The following is a 25914-nucleotide window of genomic DNA, read 5'->3' as shown; positions in this document are numbered from 1 at the left end:
AGGTAACCTGGAAAGTCCATCTGACTCTGTCTTGATCACAGGTAACCTGGAAAGTCCATCTGACTCTGTCTTGTTTACAGGTCAGTGGTAACCTGGAAAGTCCATCAGTCTCTGTCTTGATCACAGGTAGTGGCAACCTGGAAAGTCCATATGATTACTTAATCCTATCCCAGGTATTCCTTAAAGAGGTGGGGTTTCAGGTGTCTCCGGAAAGTGGTGATTGACTCCGCTGTCCTGGCGTCGTGAGGGAGCTTGTTCCACCATTGGGGTGCCAGAGCAGCGAACAGTTTTGACTGGGCTAACCAGTCATAACCACGTCTGTATAACAATTCAATAATGATGAGACAGGAGACAGGAATCAGTTTAACCATTTATCTGGAACGTGATCATCTCAACACATACCAACCCCCATGATGCTCTGCAGCACAACCCCAATATACAACAAATACATACATAAATAAGTAAATGGACACGAAACAAACTCATAGAGGAATTTAAATGTTTAGTTCTAGAAATGATGGCTATGGGATAGAGTCAGAAAGGTCAGTATGTTTGATAACTGGTTACAGAGGTGACATGACAAGGATAAAGTCCATTATAACACAGTGAAGTAGAGGTGGGAGCTGAAAGCAGACAGTGAGACGATGTGAGGAGGTCAGGGGTGAAACCCTTGATCAGGACATGGTAGAAATGGCAGGGCTGGAAATAGACACAGAGACACATTCTGTGGCTGGCTCAGACCTGACCTGAGAAACCCAAACAGAAGATGCCATAGCAAAGTCCTGGCCAGTAGGCTATATGGGATTTCCTTTCATCAACATCCAGAACATTGACATGAGGCATCTGTCAATAAAAAGTTACTTTAGAGCTTTAGTGAAAGGATGGAATTACTTAGTGTTACTAACATCATAAACATAAAACATTTAAAACTGCTTTTTTATTATTATACTGAACTAAAATCTAAATGCAACAGGTAACAATTTCAAAGATTTTACTGAGGTACAGTGAATTGAAAATAAATTCATTAGGCCCTAATCTATGGATTTCACATGACTGGGAGTACAGATCTGCATCTGTTGGTCACATATACCCTAATAAAAAAGTAGGAGCGTGGATCAGAAAACCAGTCAGTATCTGGTGTGACCACCATTTGCCTCATGCAGCACGACACATCTCCTTCACATAGAGTTGATCAGGCTGTTGTGGCCTGTGGAATATTGTCCCACTCTTCTTCAATGGCTGTGCAAAGTTGCTGGATATTGTCGGGACCTGGAACATGCTGTCGTACACGTATATCCAGAGAATCCCAAACATGCTCAATGGCTGACATATTTGGTGAGTACTCAGGCCATGGATTATTATTAAAAAAAATTCATAGCTTCCAGGAATTGTGTACAGATCCTTGCGACATTTATTGGGCCATGCATTATCATGCTGAAACATGAGGTGATGGAGGCGGAGGAATGGCACGATAATGGGTTCTCATCATGGTATCTCTGTGCATATAAATTGCCGTTGATAAAATGCACTTGTGTTCAGTGTACATAGCTTATGATTGCCCATATCATAACCTCACTGACACCATAGGGCACTCTGTTCACAACGTTTACATCAGCAAACCGCTCGCCCACATGACGCCAGCTTCTTGATATGCCACACCTGTCAGGTGGATGGATGATCTTGGCAAATGAGAAATGCTCACTAACAGGAATGTAAAACAAATAAGCTTCTGTGCGTATGGAACATTTCTGGGATCTTTTATTTCAGCTCATGAAACATAGGACCAACACTTTACATGATGAATTTATATTTTTGTTCAGTGTATTTACAGGAATAAACTGGCCCAAACTGGTGTGTGTGTGTCTAGTTTTTGTGTGTGTGTGTGTGTGTCCAGTGTGTGTGTGTGTGTGTGTGTGTGTGTGTGTGTGTGTGTGTGTGTGTGTGTGTGTGTGTGTGTGTGTTTCTGTGTGTGTGTGTGTGTGTGTGTGTGTGTGTGTGTGTGTGTGTCCAGCGTGTGTGTGTCCAGCGTGTGTGTGTCCAGTGTGTGTGTGTCCAGTGTGTGTGTGTCCAGTGTGTGTGTGTGTGTGTGTGTGTGTGTGTGTCCAGTTTGTGTGTGTTTCCAATATGTGTGTGTGTCCAGTGTGTTTGTGTCCAGTGTGTGTCCAGGGTGTGTGTCCAATATGTTTGTGTGTGTCCAGTGTGTGTGTGTGTCCAGTGTCTGTGTGTGTGTCCAGTGTGAGTGTGTGTGTGTCCAGTGTGTGTGTGTGTGTGTGTGTAAAGTGTGTGGGTGTGTGTGTGTGTGTGTGTTCAGTATGTGCATGTGTGTGTGTGTGTCCGGTGTGTCCAGTGTGTGTCCAGTGTGTGTTCAGTGTGTGTGTTTGTGTATGTCCAGTGTGTGTGTGTGTGTGTCTAGTGTGTGTGTGTCCAGTGTGTCTATTGTGAAGGTGTGTATCCAGTGTGTGTGTGTCCAGTGTGTCCAGTATGTGTCCAGTGTGTGTGTTTGTGTGTGTGTCCAGTGTGTGTGTGTCCAATGTGTGTGTGTCCAGTGTGTGTCCAGTGTCTGTCCAGTGTGTGTGTCCAGTGTTTTGTGTGTCCAGTGTGTGTGTGTCTAGTGTGTGTGTGTGTCCAGTGTGTTTGTGTCTGTGTGTGTGTGTGTGTGTGTCCAGTTTGTGTGTGTATCCAGTGTGTGTGTGACCAGTGTGTGTGTGTCCAGTGTGTGTGCGTGTGTGTGTGTCCAGTGTGTTTCTGTGTTGTGTGTAAAGTGTGTGTGTGTGTTCAGTATGTGTATGTGTGTGTGTGTGTCCGGTGTGTCCAGTGTGTGGCCAGTGTGTGTCAAGTGTGTGTCCAGTGTGTGTGTGTTTGTGTGTGTCCAGTGTGTGTGTGTGTGTGTGTGTGTGTGTGTGTGTGTGTCCCGTGTGTGTGTGTGTCCAGTGTGTCTATTGTGAAGGTGTGTATCCAGTGTGTGTGTGTCCAGTGTGTCCAGTATGTGTCCAGTGTGTGTTTTGTGTGTGTGTGTGTCCAGTGTGTGTGTGTCCAGTGTTTGTGTGTCCAGTGTTTGTGTGTCCAGTGTGTGTGTGTCTAGTGTGTGTGTGTCCAGTGTGTTTGCGTGTGTGTGTGTGTCCAGTTTGTGTGTGTATCCAGTGTGTGTGTGACCAGTGTGTGTGTGTGTGTGTGTCCAGTGTGTGTGCGTCTAGTGTGTGTGTGTGTGTGTCCAGTGTGTGTGTGTGTGTGTGTGTGTGTGTGTGTGTGTGTGTGTGTGTGTGTGTGTGTGTGTGTGTGTGTGTGTGTGTGTGTGTGTGTGTGTGTGTGTGTGTGTCTGTGTCCAGTGTGTGTCTGTGTCCAGTGTGTGTGACACAAAGTTATTTTTATTTTATATTTTATTAAACATTGTGTTGTGTTTGATTAGGGACACTGAAGAGTCATCATAAACCCAAAACCCTGGATAGAGGGGCTCAGTGAATGTGGTGTAGAATGTGTACAGGTGGGTCAGTGTGTCAGAGGAGACTCTGTAGAAGGACAGAGTGCCAGCTGGCCAGTCCAGATACACTCCTACTCTGTGGGAGCTGGAGGAGGGGACGGCTATGGTAATGATTTCGTTATTGTGCCTGGCAGTGTAACTGTTGTCAGAGCAGAACAGACTCCAGGACTTGTCATTCCATCCAAGCCCACAGTCATTACCCTCTCCTCTCCTGTTGATTCCTTTATATGTCACTCCTATAACAGGCCATCCCCCACTCCACTCTACCTCCCAGTAACAGCGCCCAGTCAGACCCTCTCTACACAGAACCTGTCTCCAGTCCTCAAATCTCTCTGGGTGATCATGATACGGCTGCTTCTTTCTCCTACATGTCACCTTTCTGTTCTCCTCAGACAGAAAGAGGAGTCTGTTTACTGTGTTTGGGTCCAGTGTGAGATCACAGGCATCTGATGGATGAAACCAGACACAATATTAGAAATCATCATAATTTACAATAGAATGTTAACTCACTTTTCAAAAATGTATTTAATGTATAGTATGTTTCTAGGTATCAAAATGAGAAGTTAAGGTAACTTGAGACTTGTTGAATGATCATATGTTATACTGTATGGTACTATAAAACACACTTATTCCCCCACACACACACACACACACACACACACTGGACACACTCACATCCTAAACACACACCCACGCAGACACACACAATGACACACACATTTCTAATGTAAAAGTAAACACGCCACACACAAGCACAGACACACACATGGTCATACCAACTCTTTCTAAACTTTGGTGTCCCTGATTTCTGCTTCTGTAGAACTACAGCTGATATTTAATATGACCAAGTAGGAAATGATGGTGGTCTTTGACTTAACTTGAATTAAGACTTATTCTTAGTCATATTCTTCACAGCAGTCAACACTCACATTTTCTAAGCCCAGGTTTCATTGTGTACTCTCCACTATGTTCCACACTGTGGAGGTAAGCAGAAGAACAGACAGTCATTGAGGGACACATGTGAACTCTCTCTCTCTCTCTCTCTCTCACACACACACACACACACACACACACACACACACACACACACACACACACACACACACACCACACACACACACACACACACACACACACACACACACACACACACACACACACACACACACACACACAGTCAGCATACAACTTTGTCCAAGTGGTGTTAAGAATGTTTGTCTTAACTAGCCTGATAAATCAAACACGTCTGATATGAACATTGACATAAACCCTCTACATACTTGAGTTTCTCCAGTCTGCAGTTTTGATCCTCCAGTCCAGCAGAGAGCAGTCTGACTCCTGAGTCTCCTGGGTGATTGTAGCTCAGGTCCAGCTCTCTCAGGTGTGAGGGGTTTGACTTCAGAGCTGAGACCAGAGAAGCACAGCCTTCCTCTGTGACTAGACAGCCTGACAGCCTGCAAAGAGTCAAATCCTATTAAAATCACACTGCTATTCTTTGGTGGTGAAAATAGTGGCGGTATATATTTTTCAACACATTCAGATTTATCAGTGTCCTGAAACCTGCCATATATATTCATAAATGAATGAATGTATCATTATTAGAAATTACAAATTATCAAAGTATTGCTTGTAGAGAGAAAAATATAAAGTTTCAAATATTTGAGTAGACTGACTAGACCAGTTTAAAAAGCAGTATCAGTCAAAAGACAGACAGTGAGGTAACAGATTTAGATTGTACTGAGTATACAGTCCACACAGTATCTATTTTGACAGTGAAGCTAACAATTTAAATGTGGCTCTGTACTCCAGTATTTTGGATTTGAGATCAAGTATTTCATATGAGGTGACAGTATATAATGTCACCTTTAATTTGTGGGTATTTTCATACATATCTGTTTCACCGTTTAGAAATGAAAGCACTTCATGTATCTAGTCCCCCTATTTGAAGAAGTCATAAGTATTCTGACCAATTCACTTATAGTGTATTAAAATAGTCAAAAGTTTAGTATTTGGTTCCAAACTCGTTGGTTGATTTTGCAGTTTGTTTTGGTTGTGATTGGGGTTATGTTTTGACCAATATTAACTGAATGGTGGATTATGACTGGATTAATCTTCTAAGTGAGTAGATAACATGTTTCTAAACACTACTAAATGAATCATGATGATTCCCTGATTAAGAAAAATCATAAATCAGTCATGAGAAATGATGAATAAGAATGTTCCAGCGGCTATAACAAAACATGCTGAACTTTCACCATTACCAATAACAGAGGCTACAACAAAACATGCTAACCTCTCACCATTACCAATAACAGAGACTACAACAAAACATGCTAACCTCTCACCATTACCAATAACAGAGGCTACAACAAAACATGCTAACCTCTCACCATTACCAATGACAGAGGCTACAACAAAACATGCTAACCTCTCACCATTACCAATAACAGAGGCTACAACAAAACATGCTAACCTCTCACCATTACCAATGACAGAAACTACAACAAAACATGCTAACCTCTCACCATTACCAATAACAGAGACTACAACAAAACATGGTAACCCCTCACCATTACCAATAACAGAGGCTACAACAAAACATGCTAACCTCTCACCATTACCAATAACAGTGACTACAACAAAACAAGCTAACCTCTCACCATTACCAATGACAGAGGCTACAACAAAACATGCTAACCTCTCACCATTACCAATAACAGAGGCTACAACAAAACATGCTAACCTCTCACCATTACCAATGACAGAAACTACAACAAAACATGCTAACCTCTCACCATTACCAATAACAGAGACTACAACAAAACATGCTAACCCCTCACCATTACCAATAACAAAGGCTACAACAAAACATGCTAACCTCTCACCATTACCAATAACAGAGGCTACAACAAAACAAGCTAACCTCTCACCATTACCAATAACAGAGACTACAACAAAACATGCTAACCTCTCACCATTACCAATGACAGAGGCTACACCAAAACATGCTAACCTCTCACCATTACCAATGACAGAGGCTACAACAAAACATGCTAATCTCTCACCATTACCAATAACAGAGGCTACAACAAAACATGCTAACTTCTCACCATTACCAATAACAGACTACAACAAAACATGCTAACCTCTCACCATTACCAATAACAGAGGCTACAACAAAACATGCTAACTTCTCACCATTACCAATAACAGAGGCTACAACAAAACATGCCAACCTCTCACCATTACCAATAACAGAGGCTACAACAAAACATGCTAACCTCTCACCATTACCAATAACTGAGACTACAACAAAACATGCCAACCTCTCACCATTACCAATAACTGAGACTACAACAAAACATGCTAACCTCTCACCATTACCAATAACAGAGGGTACAACAAAACATGCTAACCTCTCACCATTACCAATAACAGAGGCTACAACAAAACATGCCAACCTCTCACCATTACCAATAACAGAGGCTACAACAAAACATGCCAACCTCTCACCATTACCAATAACTGAGACTACAACAAAACATGCTAACCTCTCACCATTACCAATAACAGAGGGTACAACAAAACATGCTAACCTCTCACCATTACCAATAACAGAGGCTACAACAAAACATGCCAACCTCTCACCATTACCAATAACAGAGGAGGTCTGATCTTTGTGCCTCAGTAACTTTCTCATTCATCATTATTCACGATTCATTCATGATTATTCATAATAATGGCAGCATCCACATCAATGTAGAAGTGTTCAGAAACATCTTCTATTCTTACTGACAATACAAGTGAAGTGACTCCAAAATGAAAGGACATTATTCACCATTTAGTTTCTATTTGGAAAAACATCACCCAAAACACAACCAAAACAAACTGCAAATACATTCAACAAGTTTGTAGAATCACAAGCTTGATGTGATCACTGCAGGCATGGAATATGGGACCAAATACTAAACTTATGTCTACCTTATTACAATATAAGTGAATATGTCCAAATTATTACACATTTTTCAAATGGGACAACTAGATACATAAAAGTGCTTTCATTTCTAAACAGTAACATTTTAGTCATTTAGCAGACACTCTTATCCAGAGAGTCTTACAGTAGTGAGTGCATACATTTCATTTTGTTTTTTGTTTTTTGTACTGGCCCCCCTTGGGAATCAAACCCACAACCCTGGCATTGCACCCACCATGCTGGCGTTGCAAACACCATGCTCTACCAACTGAGCCACAGGGAAGGCCCAGATATGTATGAAATATCCTCAAATAAAAGGTGATATATATGTCGCCTAATATGAAACATTTGATCTCAAATCCAAAATGCTGGAGCATTTTGCAAACATATATGCTGTGGACTATGTGTGCCTGGTAAACACATGTGGATCTGGTGAACAGTTAGCACTTTTATTGAACCTTTATTTAACTAGGCAAGTCAGTTAAGAACCAACTCTTATTTACAATGACGGCCTACCAAAAGGCATTAGGCCTCCTGCGGGGGCGAGGGCTGGGATTAAAAATAAATATATATATATAAATATAGGACAAAACATACATCAGGAAAAGAGAGACACCGCAACACTACATAAAGAGAGACCTAAGACAACAATATAGCAAGGCAGCAACACATGACAACACAGCATGGTAGCAACACAACATGACAACAACATGGCAGCAGCACAACATGGTAGAAGCACAAAACATGGTAAAAACATTATTGGGCACAGACAACAGCACAAAGGGCAAGAAGGTAGAGACAACAATACATCATGCAAAGCAGCCACAACTGTAAAAGTGTCCATGATTGAGTCTTTGAATGAAGAGATTGAGATAAAACTGTCCAGATATGACAGTTTTATCTGATTGAGTGTTTGTTGCAGGCCATTCCAGTCGCTAGCAGAAGCAAACTGAAAAGAGAAGCGACCCAGGGATGTGTGTTTGGGGACCTTTAACAGAATGTGACTGGCAGAACGGGTGTTGTATGTGGAGGATGAAGGCTGCAGTAGGTATCTCAGATAGGGGGGAGTGAAGCCTAAGAGGGTTTTATAAATAAGCATCAACCAGTGGGTCTTGCGACAGGTATAACGAGATGACCCGTTTACAGAGGAGTATAGAGTGCAGTGATGTGTCCTATAAGGATCACTGGTGGGAAATCTGATGGCCGAATGGTAAAGAACATCTTGCCACTCGAGAGCACCCTTACCTGCCGATCTATAAATTATGTTTCCGTAATCTAGCATGGGTAGGATGGTCATCTGAATCAGGGTTAGTTTGGCAACTGGGGTGAAAGAGGAGTGATTACGATAGAGCAAACCAAGTCTAGATTTAACTTTAGCCTGCAGCTTTGATATGTGCTGAGAGAAGGACAATTTATCATCTAGCCATACTCCCAAGTACTTGTATGAGGTGATTATCTCAAGCTCTAAACCCTCAGAGGTAGTAATCACACCTGTGGGAAGAGGGGCATTCTTCTTACCAAACCACATGACCTTTGTTTTGGAGGTGTTCAGAACAACGTTATGGACAGAGAAAGCTTGTTAAACACTTAGAAAGCTTTGTTGTAGAGCGTTTAACACAAAATCCGGTGAGGGGCCAGCTGAGTATAAGACTGTATCATCTGCATATAAATAGATGAGAGAGCTTCCTACTGCCCGAGCTATGTTGTTGATGTAAATTGAGAAGAGCATGGGCTCTAGGATCAAGCCTTGGGGTACTCTTTCTGACTTTATACACTGCACTCTTTAAGAGATGTAGTTAGCAAACCAAGCCAAAGACACATCAGAGACACCAATACTCCTTAGCCGGCCGACAAGAATGGAATGGTCTACCGTATCAAAAGCTTTGGCCGAGTCAATAAAAATAGCATCAGAACATGTATTTTAATCAAGGGCAATGGTGACATCATTGAGGACCTTTAAGGAAGGTTGTAGTAACAAATCCATAACCTGAGCAGAAACTAGATTGCATTCCAGAGAGAATACTATGGACATCAAGAAAGCCAGTAAGTTGATTATTGACAAGGTTTTCCAACAGTTTTGATAAACAGGGCAAAATACAAATAGGCCTATAACAGTTAGGATCAGCTTGATCTCCCCCTCTTGTTGACCATATACAGGAATACTGACCTCAGAGTCTCCAGTTTACAGTAAGGATTCTCCAGTCCAGCAGAGAGCAGCTTTACTCCTGAATCCTTCAGGTCATTGTTAGTCAGATGCAACTCTCTCAGGTGTGAGGGGTTTGACCTCAGAGCTGAGACCAGAGAATCACAGCCTTCCTCTGTGACTAGACAGCCTGACAGCCTGCAAAGTGTAAAATCATATTAAAACCACACTGATATTCTTTGGTGGTGAAAATAGTAGCAGCATATTTTTTCAACACATTCAGATACATCAGTGTCCTGAAACCTGCCATATCTATTCAGAAATGAATGTATCATTATTTGAAATGATCATTATATTGCTTGAAGAGAGAAAAATGTATAGTACCAATATTTGAGTAGACTGACTAGGTCAGTTTAAAAAGCAGTATCAGTCAAAAGACAGACAGTGAGGTATCAGATTTAGATTGTATTGAGTATACAGTCCACACCATATCTATTTTGACAGTGAAGATAACATTTTAAATGTGGATCTGTAATCCAACATTTTGGAATTGAGGTCTAATGTTTCATATGAGGTGACAGTATATAATGTCACCTTTAATTTGAGGGTATTTTCATACATATGTTTCACCGTTTAGAAATGAAAGCACTTAATGTATCTAGTCCCCCAATTTGAAGAAGTCTTAAGTATTCTGACCAATTCACTTATAGTGTATTAAAGTAGTCAAAATAATTGTATTTGGTCCCATATTCTTTGAACGCAATGACTACATCAAGCCTGTGACTGTCATGATTGAGAAAGATCATGAATGAATCATTAATAATAATGAGTGAGAGAGTTACAGAGGCTACAACAAAACATACTAACCTCTCACCATTAACCTCAAATAAAAGGTAACTTTCTGTACTGTCGTCTAATATGAAACATTCTATCTCAAATCCAAAATTCTGGAGGATAGCACCAAATTTAAAACTGTTAACTTCACTGTCCAAACACATATGATATGGACTATGTGTGTCTGGTAAACACATGTGGATCTGGTGAACAGTTATCACTTGTTGACCAAATACAAGAATACTGACCTCAGAGTCTCCAGTTTACAGTGGGGATTCCCCAGTCCAGCAGAGAGCAGCTTCACTCCTGAATCCTTCAGGTCATTGTCTCTCAGATCCAGCTCTCTCAGGTGTGAGGGGTTTGACCTCAGAGCTGAGACCAGAGAAGCACAGCTTTCCTCTGTGACTTGACAGCCTGACAGCCTGCAAAGAGTAAAATCATATTAAAATCACTCTGCTATTCTTTGGTAGTGAAAATAGTGGCGGTATATATTTTTCAACACATTCAGATTAATCAGTGTCCTGAAACCTGCAATATCTATTAAGAAATGAATGTATCATTATTAGAAATGATCATAATATTGCTTGAAGAGAGAAAAATGTATAGTACCAATATTTGAGTCGACTGACCAGACCTTTACCTCTGACGATAGCTTTAAAAAATAAACTTTTCACCAAATGAATTTGTCCAAATAATTAGTACTTCTTCAGATAGTAGAACTAGGTCCATAAAGTGCTTTCATTTCTAAATGCTAAAACATATTTGTATGAGTACCTTAAAATTAAAGGTGACATTCTGTATTGCCACCTAATATGAAACATTCTATCTCAAATCCTAAATGCTGGAGCATAGAGCCAAATTTAAAACTGTAAGCTTCACTGTCCAAACACATATGATATGGACTATGTGTGCCTGGTAAACACATGTGGATCTGGTGAACAGTTATCACTTGTTGACCAACTACAGGAATACTGACCTCAGAGTCTCCAGTTTACAGTGGGGATTCTCCAGTCCAGCAGAGAGCAGCTTGACTCCTGAATCCTTCAGGTCATTGTTACTCAAATGCAGCTCTCTCAGGTGTGAGGGGTTTGACTTCAGAGCTGAGGCCAGAGAAGCACAGCCTTTCTCTGTGACTCCACAGCCTGACAGCCTGACAGAGAGATCACGATTTCACAAACACACTGTTAATTTAAAACCAGTAGTGTAGAAGGACAATGGCAGATGCATTGGGTTTAATCTCCCAAACAACATATAGATTTACCTTACGTCTCCCTGAGTTGTATTGTCATATTGTTATACAATGTGAACACCAATGCATTGATTCAATATATTTTTCTGAATCAAGTGAATATTTCTTCCTGATGATTAAGCACTTAAATGTATTTGTATTTACTCACAGAGCAGCTCTGGAGATTTTGACCACTGGCAGCAGTCTCAGAAGACCTTCCTCTGATCTGGAGTATTTCTTCAGGTCAAACACATCTAGCTCCTTTTCTGAAGTCAGCAGCACAAAGACCAGAGCTGACCACTGTGCAGGTAAGAGTTCTTCACTGGAGACACTTCCTGATCTCAGGTAGCGTTGGACCTCCTCCACTAGAGAATGGTCATTCAGTTCATTCAGACAGTGGAACAGATTGATGCACCTCTCTGGAGAGGAATTCTCACTGATCTTCTCCTTGATATACTTGACTGTTTCTTCATGGCTCTGTGAGCTGCTTCCTTTCTTTGTAAGAAGACCTCGTAAGTGCTTCTGATTGGACTCCAGTGAGAGGCCCAGAAGGAAGCGGAGGAAAAGGTCCAGGTTTCCCGTCTCACTTTGTAAGGCTTTATCCACAGCACTCGTGTAGACATTAACTTCAGTAACTTGCAGTTTGGCCATTAGATTCTCATTGTTGTTGATATATGAAAGGAACACATATACAGCAGCCAGAAACTCCTGAATGCTCAGATGCACGAAGCAGTACACCTTGTCCTGGTACAAAACACATTCCTCTTTAAAGAGCTGTGTGCACAATCCTGAGTACACTGAGGCTTCATTGACATCAATGCCAGCCTCTTTCAGGTCTTCTTCATAGAAAATCAGATTGCCCTTCACAAGCTGTTGAAAAGCCAGTTTTCCCAGTGACAGAATGCTTTCTTTATTCCAGTGTGGACTTGTCTCTTCTTTCCCAAGATACTTTTCATTATTCTGTTTGGTATGAAACACCACAAGGTGTGTGTACATCTCAGTCAGAGTCTTGGGCATCTCTTCTCTCTTATGTTTCAGCATGTCTTCAAGGACTGTTGCAGAAATCCAACAGAAGACTGGAATGTGGCACATGATGTGGAGGCTCCTTGATGTCTTTATGTGTGAGATGATTCTGCTGGCCAGGTCCTCATCACTGAATCTCTTCCTGAAGTACTCCTCCTTCTGTGGGTCATTGAACCCTCGTACCTCTGTCACCTGGTCAACACACTCAGGGGGAATCTGATTGGCTGCTGCAGGTCGTGTAGTTATCCAGAGGAGAGCAGAGGGAAGCAGATTTCCCTTGATGAGATTTGTCAGCAGAACATCCACTGAGGTTGACTCTGTGACGTCACAACAGATCTTGTTCTTCTGGAAGTCTAGGGGCAGTCGGCACTCATCCAGACCATCAAAGATGAACAGAACTTTGTACTTGTCGTAGTTGGAGATTCTTGATTCTTTGGTTTCCTTTGAGAAGTGATTGAGAAGTTCAATCAAAGTGTGTTGTTCCCCTTTCATCAAATTCAGCTCCCGAAAAGGGAATGAAAATACAAATTGGACATCCTGATTTGCTTTTCCTTCAGCCCAGTCCAGAATGAACTTCTGCACAGAGATTGTTTTTCCAATGCCAGCAACTCCCTTTGTCAGCACAGTTCTGATAAGTTTGTCTTGTCCAGTTAACGGTTTGAAGATGTCGTTATATTTGATTGCAGTCTCTGGTCTTGCTTGTTTCTTGGTTGTTGTCTCAATCTGTTTCAACTCATGTTCATTATTGACCTCTCCTGTTCCACCCTCTGTGATGTAGAGCTCTGTGTAGATCTTATTGAGAAGTGTTGGGTTTCCTTGTTTAGCGATCCCCTCAAATACACATTGAAACTTCTTCTTTAGATTAGATTTGAGTTCACGTTGGCAAATCACAGCAAGCTCGTCTGAATGAAGAAATAACACAGAGAATATTAATATTATGTCTGTTTTAATGCCTACAGTATTGTAGAACTGTTATAAAGTTGTACATTGTAATAATTATTTATTCTCTTAACTGCCTGTATTAATGTGTAAATGTTTTCTTAATGCATTACACACTGGAGGGATTGATTATGTTATTATTATTCGTATTATTGATGGTATCATTAATGTTGTCTCTCTATCACTCTCTCTCTCTCCTCTTTCTCTCTTCTCTGACTCTCCTCTGTCTAAATTAATTAACACATCCCTGCTGCTACTTGATGAGGTCACTAGGTGTTGTGTTAAGGCTTCTACAATATCATTGTGTTACATGGCTACTTTAGCTGTACTTTAGCTACAGCTTTTAAACGTTTGTTATAAAACAGCGTTCAACATGAGGCAGACAGCTCTTACTTTTCTCCAGTGTGTCAGCAAGCTCCTTCTGGTTCATTTTCCTCAGGAAGTGCAGTGTGATCTTCAGAGCCCCCTCTCTGGCACTGCTCTCCTGCTTCTCATCTTCAGCATCCACCACTTCCTTATCCTGCTTCTGACTGTCAAAGCCTTCTGGGAGTTCTGGACTAAGAATCCTCTTGAACATCTTCAGCTCATTCTTCACAAATGTCATAATATTGTCTTCAAGCAACTGAAATAAATAAAGTAAATAAGTTAAGCTTGAGAATAAATACTTTCTCATTAACACATTAATTAATGATTGACAAATCAACTTTACTTGAGGTAAACAAAAACAAATGTACATAACAGGACCACATACATTGAATATAGAGTCCAGGTCTGTTTGATGACTCTGGGAAGACTGACCACTGAGAATCTCTGACTCTGATCTCTCCTGTTGGTTTCTGTGGACAAAACATGAGATTACATTTCCTCAACCAGGGAGGGCACACACACACACACACACATGTCCTGACCATAGTAAGTGGTTATTTTCTATGGTAGAGTAGGTCAGGGCGTGACAGGGGGTGTTTGTCTATGTTTTGTATTTCTATGTTCAGTTCTAGTTTTGTATTTATATGTTGGTGTTGTTTGGGTTGACCTCCAATTGGAGGCAGCTGATCCTCCTTACCTCTAATTGGAGGTCATATTTATGTTGATGTTTGTCCCACCTGTGTTTGTGGGTGATTATATTTTGAGTAGTGTTAGTTTCTCTCTGCGTCACGGTTTGTTGTTTTGTAAATTCAGTTATTTATGTTTTGCAAAGTTTCACGGATTAAATAAATAATGTGGAACTACAAACACGCTGCACCTTGGTCCGCTCCTTTTGACAGCCGTGACACACACACACAGAGGGAGGGAATGTTGTGTGTGTTTAAAATTGCTTTAGGACTATGAAAATGGAAAAAAGCCTTAGCCTATGTATTTTGAAAACAACAAAAATAAATGGGAAAATGGGAGAGGAGAAATGACTAGAGACCGTGTTTAACTCACTGACCATGACCCATGAGTTCTTCCTACCTTTGTTCAGTAGAATAATCTCCCTCTCTGAAGTCTATAAATTTATCCATTGACCGGTCACTCTTCATGGACACACAGCTGGGTACAGGGGAGGCTGGTCTCTCCTGCTTGATCGGACTTCAACACAAGAGAGACAAACATTACATCTCTCATCTACTCTGAGCTCAGAGGGGGAAACATAATAAAAGTTTCATTCCAAATCGCTATATATATATTTTCAGAAAAGTTGGTAAATTAGATTTTATTGTTTAAAGAAATTATGAGTTTTTTTTACTAGCTAATCATGGCATGCGATTGTTTAATGACAGCCATGTATTTGTTTAAAATCTATCACTTGATGGTTTCATTTCAGAGTCAAATAATCATGTTTTATTGCAAAATGTTATGTCTACCTCACTTTCAGAGAAATAAGTAGTACTGCTAGGTTTTATACAGTCAAATGTTACTAACTGGCTAGATTCAGTCTTATGTAGCAACATTTTAAATCATTTTTTACATTGGATTAAAGTAGAGACTCAGAGCTAGAAAATGATATATCATACACTGCAGTTGAGGAACAATGGGAAAGCAATTCTGCTTTGAAAGATGATAAACTTGAAACCTCACTTTTGAGAAAATGATCCTTGAATGTTTTGGTACCTACTGGAGAGCTCTTCTTTGTCTACAGGGGTGTTACTTTGGCAGATAATGTCACCCATCTAAATAAATCGTTTATATATATATATATATATAATGAACTAAATGTATGTTTTTGGTTTATGTCAGTTTTACTGTTATGTTATATATGGTTATTTTATGATTGTAAGTGGTAAAATTAATTAGAAAATGTAACATTTTGCAATTCTGAGTAACTACTACTTTAGTAAGGAATTACACATTATTCAGTTCTACTGCAGTTGCTAAACAGTAGATGGTCGCATAAGACCACAAATTAAATTTCAGAAGATTAGTTTAGTTCTCTCCACCACCACGCCCCCTCACAAGAAATCTTCTGCGGGCGCTATGTTCTGTCCCTTTCCATACTGCTAACGCAAGAGGAAAGACTGAAAAAGCATTTAAAAGATTACTTTGAAGGAATATAATTATGATTCATGTTTTTTATTATCTGTTTTAATGCTCGTATTTTGAAATTATACTTCATTACTATAACGATTATCAATATGCCTGAACATTAATTTAGTCACCTCTGGTCGAGAAAAAAGTATTTTCCTTGTGCATTCATTGTCAAATTCATCAACCAGCATCGAGCTTGTACTGTCAGTGGCAGCGAGCCTTCTCGCTCAAGCGAGGGGAATGTCGAGGTAAATTTGCTAACTGTGAGGGTTGGATGAATGCTGCAAGATCCATTCTTTTCTCTTCTATTCCGAGGTTGTGTAATCGCAATATTAGATATTAAGATTATTTTTTACAATGCATGTATACTACGGTTGAGGTTTGCGCATCTGACTAGTGATTATTTGCCCGGGGTTCAACACCTGCTATAGTTTTTTTGCTCTCCCAAATGCAACACAGGCCTAATACAAGACATACAGCTAACTAAAGTAATGAGTGACCATTAGAAAGTCATGGGACATATAGTCTGTGGTTGCATGGTCTTTTATGTCAATCATATTGCTGCTTGTAACCTATAACTGATGCTTTGTGGTCTTATGCTGCCATCTATTGGACATTTAGAAATTAAAAGTTATTAATTAATGTACAGACTGGTGAGGCAGCTGAGAAAAAAAGTATATTTTTCTTGTCAATCCCTTAGATCAGTCTTAAACCTGCCCCACATATCCCACGGCAATTGTTGGACTTTCACATAGAGGTTACTTGGTCACATCCATTTCGAACCACATTTAAAAAATAAAACTAATGTGGCTTGTTTATCAAGTGTTCTGCCTTACAATAATAAATATAATAAAATAACAAAAAAAGCAAAATGGTTTTGATTAACAAAATAAACAGAAATATAATTGTATTCACTAACATAATGTTATTACATAAATATTTTCTAAAAGTGTTCTAGGCTACCGTACCCTAGAATTAGGGTTAGGGGTTAGGGTTAAGGCAAAATTAGGTAATAAGAAGGGTTAGAGTTTCTGTATAGCACGTTGTGACACCTGCTGATTTAAAAAGGGCTTTATAAATACATTTGATTGATTGTTAGGTTTAGGGTTTTTAAGGAAAAAAACAGTATGGGTTTATAGCAATCTTTCTCCTCCCTGTGGCCTTCTGTGGGTACTATTTAAATAATAATAATAAATACATGTAAATATGCTCTCTCTAATTCTCTCTTTCTCTCTTTCTTTCTCTCTCTTGGAGGACCTGAGCCCTAGGACCATGCCTCAGGACTACCTGGCTTGATGACTCCTTGCTGTCCCCAGTCCACCTGGCCGTGCTGCTGCTCCAGTTCCAACTGTTCTGCCTGCGGCTATGGAACCCTGACCTGTTCACCGGACGTGCTACCTGTCCCAGACCTGCTGTCCCAGACCTGCTGGAACCCTGACCTGCTGTCCCAGACCTGCTGGAACCCTGACCTGTTCACCAGACGTGCTACCTGCCCCAGACTTGCTGTTTTCAACTCTCTAGAGACAGCAGGAGCGGTAGAGATACTCTCAAAGATCGGCTATGAAAAAGCCAACTGACACTTACTCTTGTGTTACTGACTTGTTGCACCCTCGACAACTACTATGATTATTATTATTTGACCATGCTGGTCATTTATGAACATTTGAACATCTTGGCCATGTGCTGTTATAATCTCCACCCGGCACAGCCAGAAGAGGACTGGCCACCCCTCACAGCCTGGTTCCTCTCTAGGTTTCTTCCTAGGTTTTGGCCTTTCTATGGAGTTTAGCCTAGCCACCGTGCTTTTACACCTGCATTGCTTGCTGTTTGGGGTTTTAGGCTGGGTTTCTGTACAGCACTTTGAGATATCAGCTGACGTAAGAAGGGCTATATAAATACATTTGATTTGATTTGACTACATAACTCATTCGCGACACTTGCTAGGCTCATAATCAGAGCTAGCAACTGTCAGATCTACAAATCAATGAGCTATCCCTTTGGTTTGCAACTCAGTGAACCTGCGCAGCATTCACTCAATTTGATGCCTACGAACAAAGATTTTGATGCATATCAAGTTACCCATCAGCCATTTCGAAACAGCAAGTCGTCTTCTGTCTGTTTAAATTGGCCACATCTTGAAAAAGAACACAGGGACATGCGTTTTTCTGAGATTGTACACCTTTTTCTGAAAATAACCAAATATTGTTAACCCTGACCAGAATTTTTTTTAAGTTTGATGGCAATGTGGCAGCCATCGCTAGGGCTGTGGGTCACCACAACGTGTACCCAGGCATAGAGCCACTAAGTAGCCATAACCTTGTTATAATATGTTAACCAAGTGTCTACAAGGTTCACACAGGCAGGTCTCATTGATAACAATAGCGAAGCTGGCGTTGTGATCAGAACAATGGGATGGGAATAGAACGTTCAGAAGGCGAGTTGGTGCCACTGTGCTCAATAGTACGAATGAAAAATGCCCTAAAATAAGGACAGCTTTTTCGCGATTACTTCATAACTAGGGACATAAGGTAATATTATGAAACTGGGCTCCATGGCGGATGCAACGAACTAGTCTGTATCAGAGAAAAAGGCGTTGTTAAAATGTCATGTGTCCAGCCTACTTGAGGTGCCCAGAAAATAATACTGTTGACTAACCCCATTCCGTACAAATTTGCGCAACCGCAGCATTCAAACGAGGCCACAATGAAAACTAATAGGACTGTAGGGACTGTGTTGGCAACAAAATCTGTGGTGTGAATTACGTTTCTATTCAAGCGTTGATTGACATGGTAATGGCCCGATAGTATTGGAGAAAAGTTGAACAAACTGACCCCTCTGACGCTGTACGTTAAATTGCGAAGTGTCATGACGTAACGTACAGCACTCATAATCAAATCAAACTTTATTTGTCACATGCGCCGAATACAACATGTGTTGACCTTACCGTGAAATGCTTACTTACAAGCCCTTAACCAACAGTGCAGTTCAAGAAGAGTTAAGAAAATATTTACCAAATAAACTAAAGTAAAAAAATGTAAAAAGTAACACAATAACATAACAATAACAAGGCTATATACAGGGGGTACCAGTACCGAGTCAGTGTGCGGGGCTACAAGTTAGAGGTAATTTGTACATGTAGGTAGGGGTGAAGTGACTATGCATAGATAATAAACAGCGAATAGCAGTAGGGTACAAAACAAATGGAGGGGATCAATGTAATAGTCCGGTGGGCATTTGATTAATTGTTCAGCAGTCTTATGGCTTGGGGGTAGAAGCTGTTAAGGAACCTTTTGGTCCGAGACTTCGCGCTCCGGTACCGCTTGCCTTGCGGTAGCAGAGAAAACAGTCTATGACTTGGGTGACTGGAGTCTCTGACAATTTTATGGTCTTTCCTCATATTATATAGGTCCTGGATTGCAGGAAGCTTGGCCCCAGTGATGTACTGGGCCGTGCGCACTACCCTCTGTAGCGCCTTACGGTCAGATGCCGAGCAGTTGCCATACCATGTGGTGATGCAACTGGTCAGGATGCTCTCGATGGTGCAGCTGCAGAACTGTTTGAGCTTCTGGGGACCCATGACAAATCTTTTCAGTCTCCTGAGGGGGAAAAGGTTTTGTCGTGCCCTCTTCACAACTGTCTCGGTGTGTTTGGACCATGATAGTTCATTGGTGATGTGGACACCAAGGAACTTGAAACTCTCGACCCGCTCCACTACAGCCCCGTTGATGTTAATGGGGGCCTGTTCGGCCCGCCTTTTCCTGTAGTCCACGATCAGCTCCTTTGTCTTGCTGACATTGAGGGAGAGGTTGTTGTCCTGGCACCACACTGCCAGTTCTCTGACCTCCTCCCTATAGGCTGTCTCATTGTTGCCGGTGATCAGGCCTACCACTGTTGTGTCGTCAGCAATGGTGTTTGTGTGATGGTGTTGGAGTCACGCAGTCTTGGGTGAACAGGGAGTACAGGAGGGGACTAAGTACACACCCCTGAGGGGCCCCAGTGTTGAGGATCAGCGTGGCAGATGTTTTGGTTGAGATATGTATGTATGGTCACTGTGGGGACGACGTCATCGATGCACTTATTGATGAAGCCGATGACAGGTGGTATACTCCCCAATGCCATTGGATGAATCCCGTAACATATTCCAGTCTGTGCTAGAAATACAGTCCTGTAGCGTAGCATCCGCATCATCTGACCACTTCCTAATTGAGCGAGTCACTGGTACTTCTTCCTATAGTTTTTGCTTGTAAGCAGGAATCAGGAGGACAGAATTATAGTCAGATTTGCCAAATGGAGGGTGGGGGAGAGCTTTGTATGCATCTCTGTGTGTGGAGTAAAGGTGGTCTAGAGTTTTTTTCCCTCTGGTTGCACGTGACAAGCTGGTAAACATTTTTGTAAAACTCTAGAAAGTTTGACTGTATTAAAGTACCCGGCCACTAGGAGCGCCGCTTCTAGCATTTTCTTGCTTGTTTATGGTCTTATATAGTTGGTTGAGTGTGGTCTTAGTGGTGGTGGTGGTGGTAAATAGACAGCTACGTATAATACAGAAGAGAACTCTCTTGGTAGATAGTGTGGTCTACAGCTTATCATTTTTTATTTTACCTTTATTTAACCAGGCAAGTCAGTTAAGAACAAATTCTTATTTTCAATGACAGCCTAGGAACACCGGGTTAACTGCCTTGTTCAGGGGCAGAATGACAGATTTGTACCTTGTCAGCTCAGGGATTTGAACTTGCAACCTTTTGGTTACTAGCCCAATGCTCTAACCACTAGGCTATCATAAGGTACTCTACCGCAAGCGAGCAAGACCTCGAGACTTCTTTAATATTAGATATCACCAGCTGTTATTGACAAAAAGACACACACCCCTACGTCTTACCAGACGTAGCTTCTCTGTTCTGCCGGTACATTGAAAATCCCTCCAGCTCTATATTATCCGTGTCTTCATTCAGCCACGACTTGGTGAAACATAATATATTACAGTTCTTAATGTCCCGTTTGTAGGATAATCGTAATCGTAGGTCATCCATTTCATTTTCCAATGATTGCATTTTAGCAAGTAGAATGGATGGCAGTGGGAGTTTACTTGCTCGCCTATGGATTCTCAAAAGGCAGGCCGATCTGCATCCTATTTTCCTCCATCTTTTCTTCATGCAAATAACGGGATCTGGGCCTGTTCCTGGGAGAGCAGTATATCGTTCTCGTCGGATTCATTAAAGGAAAAAGCTTCTCGCAGTTCGTGGTGAGTAATGCACTTTTGTACATCGTGCTGTTCCGTACAATTTACCTTTTTTTAGTGCCCAAAAAACCTAATACTTCCAGGTCAACTGTAATATGAATACCATTGTAAAGCACAATTTCTCCTCTTTCCAGCAAAATCAATGACGAGACATTTATGCTGCCCGTCTCTGCATGATTGAAGAAGGTAATGAGCTCCGTCGGGTCTTTTTAAAAATGTATGGCGGGGAAACGAAACATACTGCTGAGTGAAAAGGATCTGGCTACACTCATACTGTCCCTGACCATTAAGCAAAAAGTCAATTGAACAATAAAGTTTGGTGTCTCAACACTGTAACGAACTCCGTTATTCCCCAAGATCACCTCAGCCCACTCTGCGCGTAACTGGACAATATCCCTGGCGCCACACCGTATGTGGATGCGGACAGTTCTGTATGGGGACGCGGACAGTTCCAGAATGCGGACATGAGCAGTGCCACACTGAGTTACATTAGTAATATGTATATATTTATTATTATTATTATTATTATTATTATTATTATCTAAAACAAAATTATTTTGAGATCTTGGCCCACGTCCACTAAGCGTCTCAGAGTAGAAAAAAGTTGTGTAAGTGCTGAGAATAAAGAGAATTTACACTTATGGGTATAAATTGAAGCTATGCATGAAGTCTCTAGTCCCACCTAGTCGGCAGATATTTAGGACACCTCGTGAGCTGTCCTAAGTAGTTAAGAGTTAACAGCAGGTGTCTTGATAATACTATAGAATAATGCAGCGAGTCAGTGGTTCCTGCACCACATGTAATTGCTTTGTAGTTGTAAAAATAATGTTTTGATATTTCTATATGATCAATCCATAAATGATATAGACCTACATGCAACAGTATGTCTTGTGATTTTGGCAATGATTTATGTATAATAATTATGTATAATAAGTATTGGTGATTTAATAGCCTAGTTAAAAACTCCATGACATTCAACACAGTATCTATGTTTTGCTCTGTCTGGCAGTTACCCAGAACATATCAGAGGGTCTCTCTTGTGGCTGCTGCTGATGACAACTGCATATAAGTTGTTGTTCTGCATCATAATAATCATGTCTGCATTAGCATTTTGGCTTCATTTTGGCTGATTATCTCATGCTTATTTCTGAAGAGTAACTCAAGTGTTTAACCAGTGACAAATGAGTAGGACCTGTGGCCGAAAAGTGTCCGGATTGAATCCCGGGCCAGTAGCTGGAAAATATGGGCGGAATTGATCTGACCACTGGAGGGCTGCTGGGTCCACATCCTCAATACAATGGCCCTTTTGTTGGTCCATTGAGCAAGGCCCTTAACCCCACAACATGCTCTCCATCCAAGCTGCACTGCAGCTTGAACCTGTGGTTGTCTCAACTGTATGTGTGAGGTCTGCTGTTTGGGGGGTTTAGAACGGAGCAGAAGACACATTGTTGTTGTTTGCTGTAACTAATGGACAAAGTTGTACTGTATTTCATTGTAATGTAATGTATTGTATTGTATTGTCAGCCAGAGTTGACGTGGGCCATCGTTCAAACAAAGAAATGCCTCCCTGGCCACCAGTGTGTTTGCATATTATGCATATCAATTATATTAGGCAATAAATAAGAGTTGGCAAAATGATTGTGTCATGCAAAAATTATATAGATGTGTGTGTGTGTGTGTGTGTGTGTGTGTGTGTGTGTGTGTGTGTGTGTGTGTGTGTGTGTGTGGGGGGGGGGGATGCTGGTAAAGATGTGTGTGTGTGTGTGTGTGTGTGTGTGTGTGTGTGTGTGTGTGTGTGTGTGTGTGTGTGTGTGTGTGTGTGTGTGTGTGTGTGTGTGTGTGTGTGTGGGGGGGGGGGGGGGGGGGGGGGGGGGGGGGGGGGGGGGGGGGGGGGGGGGGGGGGGGGCTGGTGAGAAAACCACATATAACAGTCAAGTATGGATACAAACATTTCATTCCAGCAATATAGTGTTTTGCAAAACAAAAATTCATACAGAAATCAATGAATTAAAATCTTAGAACATTAATGTTTTACAGACACATGAAGGTACCCCATAAGCAATCATTTCTGATGAAATATAACACGTGATTTTTTGTTGTTGATATAACGTTTTAGAAATAAACTCTTTATAAGTTCTTAAGCAATATTGTTACCTCACCTCTTAGCTTTTGTGTCATGTTCTCCAGAGAGACTCATTTTAGAGGCAGGGGCCCCCTCCTCTCTCTCCCCAGAGAGACTCATTTTAGAGCACTGACCCCTAAACAGAGATCCAGCATGTTGGTTGTGGTTAACACAGTGACAACTAATTACACAAGTTCAATTGTTCTCTTTTATTCATTATCTCTTAGAAATAAAACATTTCCTAACAGACACATCCAAACAGTCAGGTGATTTAATGTATCACATGAACATGTAGTCGTGACTGATATTTTTCACCTCTTCTCCATGTAGTGGAGCTGTTGATAATAATATCTCACTTTGTCTTTTAATCATTTCACTCATTCCAGTGTGTTGCTTTGTTCAACAGGTATGCTATTATTATGCTATTACTAAATTTAATTCATAATAACAATGTTAAGAAAAGTATGTTCAGTGGTTTCATACCAAATTACACAGGAAGCAGGAGCTCATTGTAATTATGAAAACAACAACTGTTCTGATATTCTGAAAGATGATTTAGAACTATGATACATTAACATGTTTACAAATTGTAAAATAACCATGATACACGAATCCTATAATACTATATATGAACAATATGTTTTTGAATTTTATTGTCAACGCCCAGTTAGCACCATTTTGTAAGATTGAACGTGTCACGTACCGGTCCCAGGTGAAATGGACTGTTAGATCTGAGTGTTTTACTGTCATTCACTATACTAAAATAACACTGTACATTTAATGTCCCAACACACTTTATAATAATCCCTGGGAAGATTCTTACCTTGTAGCCTGAATTCACAACCAGAACATGTCAAGTCATTGAGATATTTTCTGTTGTGCTGAGAGAGCAGCTTCCTGATGACAAGTGGCTCTGTATCTATGTTCTAGGTACAGTTGATCTTTAGATGCAATAGTATCTGGTCAAAGTCTAGTGATAAAACACCATAGTACATCATAAACATAACAGTAGGTTAACCTTTGGCCAGTAAAGGCCATGGCATACTATAACATGTAGAATCATTATGATGGATCAAGTTTCAACATATCTCTAACTTTGAACTATACAATGGGATCCCAAATTATTGACACCCTTGATAAAGATTAGCAAAAATGACTGTATAAAATAAATAATTCAAAGACTAAAATATATTGCATGCTCAAACAAAATGGGGAAATTAAATGATTTTAAACAAATATAATTGCTCAGAGAAAGAGATTATGTTTAACAAGTAATAATTATTTTCTCAAAAGGTAGGGGTCAAAATTTACTCCCTTTCAATACCGCACCTTTTTTTCACTTTTATTTAACTAGGCAAGTCAGTTAAGAACAAATTCTTGTTTTCAATGACGGCCTAGGAACAGTGCCTTGCTCAGGGGCAGAACGACAGATTTTTTCCTTGTCAGCTCAGTAGAGTGTAGAGTGGAGTTGCTTGTTAATTAAAAATCATGCAGATCACTATTCATCCCAACTTGGCATAAGTCCTTGCCACAGTGCTATTACTTGGAGCAGAGAGAGAACAACATATGGGTTAGGGATATGGTTAAGGTTAGGGTGGGTTGAAGCTGATATCACAGCTTTAGCTCTTTGACACAGGAGAAAATATGGGGAAAAAAGCACTGTGACAACTGAGCTCAACGTACGGCCCAGTACATCACTGGGGCCAAGCTGCCTGCCATCCAGGTCCTCTACATCAGGCGGTGTCAGAGGAAGGCCCTAAAAAAGACCCCAGCCACCCCAGTCATATACTGTTCTCTCTGCTGCCGCATGGCAAGCTGTACCAGAGCGCCAGGTCTAGGACCAAAAGTCTTCTCAACAGCTTTTACCCCGAAGCCATAAGACTCCTGAACAGGTAATCAAATGGCTACCCAGACTATTTGCTGCTGCTACTCTCTGTTTATCATCTATGCATAGACACTTTAACTATACATTCATGTACATATTACCTCAATTAGCCCGACTAACCGGTGCCCCCGTACATTGACTCTGTACCGGCATCCCCTGTATATAGCCTCGCTACTGTTATTTTCGCTGTCATTTTACTGTTTTTTTATTTCTTTACTTATCTATTGTTTACCTAATAACTATTTTGTACTTAAAAATTGCACTGTTGGTTAGGGCTTGTAAGTAAGCATTTCACTGTAAGGTCTACACCTGTTGTATTCGGCGCATGTGACAGATAAACTTTGATTTGATTTGAACTCAACCCCACTATGTACTAATTGAGCTCTAACAATGAACTGAGCTCAACAAATGGCGCCGGAGGAAATGGCAGCAGTTTTACGTCCAACCAATTGTGCTATTATGTGGGGGGTTTTCGCGTTATTTGTAACTTATTTTGTACATAATGTTTCTGCCACCGTGTCTTACGGCAAAAAAGAGTTTCTGGATAT

At 40.9% G+C, this 25914-nt stretch overlaps 1 protein-coding gene across 1 annotated transcript; it reads right to left on the bottom strand.

Moving 5' to 3' along the window:
* Window positions 1-358: 358 nt before the first annotated feature.
* Window positions 359-24501, bottom strand: LOC106581607 (NACHT, LRR and PYD domains-containing protein 3-like). Its single transcript, XM_082972910.1, has 12 exons — window positions 24305-24501; window positions 23519-23617; window positions 15071-15187; window positions 14370-14454; window positions 14012-14240; window positions 11826-13581; window positions 11405-11578; window positions 10677-10850; window positions 9619-9792; window positions 4759-4932; window positions 4408-4454; window positions 359-3924 (listed from the first exon to the last, which is right to left on the bottom strand). Exons 2-12 carry the CDS (start codon window positions 23599-23601, stop codon window positions 3371-3373), a joined length of 3567 nt encoding a protein of 1188 aa, XP_082829036.1. The 5' UTR covers window positions 23602-23617; window positions 24305-24501; the 3' UTR covers window positions 359-3370.
* Window positions 24502-25914: the final 1413 nt, after the last annotated feature.

The sequence above is a fragment of the Salmo salar genome, chromosome 03 (assembly GCF_965601325.2).
Source record: "Salmo salar chromosome 03, fSalSal1, whole genome shotgun sequence".
In the NCBI taxonomy this organism is placed as follows: Eukaryota; Metazoa; Chordata; class Actinopteri; order Salmoniformes; family Salmonidae; genus Salmo; species Salmo salar.
Note: the sequence above shows the minus strand (reverse complement) of the source record. Positions and strands in the feature narration are given on the sequence as shown.

What these genes read in the sequence shown, in the direction of transcription:
- LOC106581607 (XM_082972910.1), bottom strand. Translation starts at nt 23,601, where the DNA reads ATGAGTCTCTCTGGGGAGAGAGAGGAGGGGGCCCCTGCCTCTAAAATG. An exon ending in ACCTGGACTCTATATTCAAT is followed by an intron (nt 14,241 to 14,369) that starts GTATGTGGTCCT and finishes TATTTATTTCAG; the next exon opens with TTGCTTGAAGACAATATTAT. An exon ending in TGTAAACTGGAGACTCTGAG is followed by an intron (nt 10,851 to 11,404) that starts GTCAGTATTCCT and finishes TACTCTTTGCAG; the next exon opens with GCTGTCAGGCTGTCAAGTCA.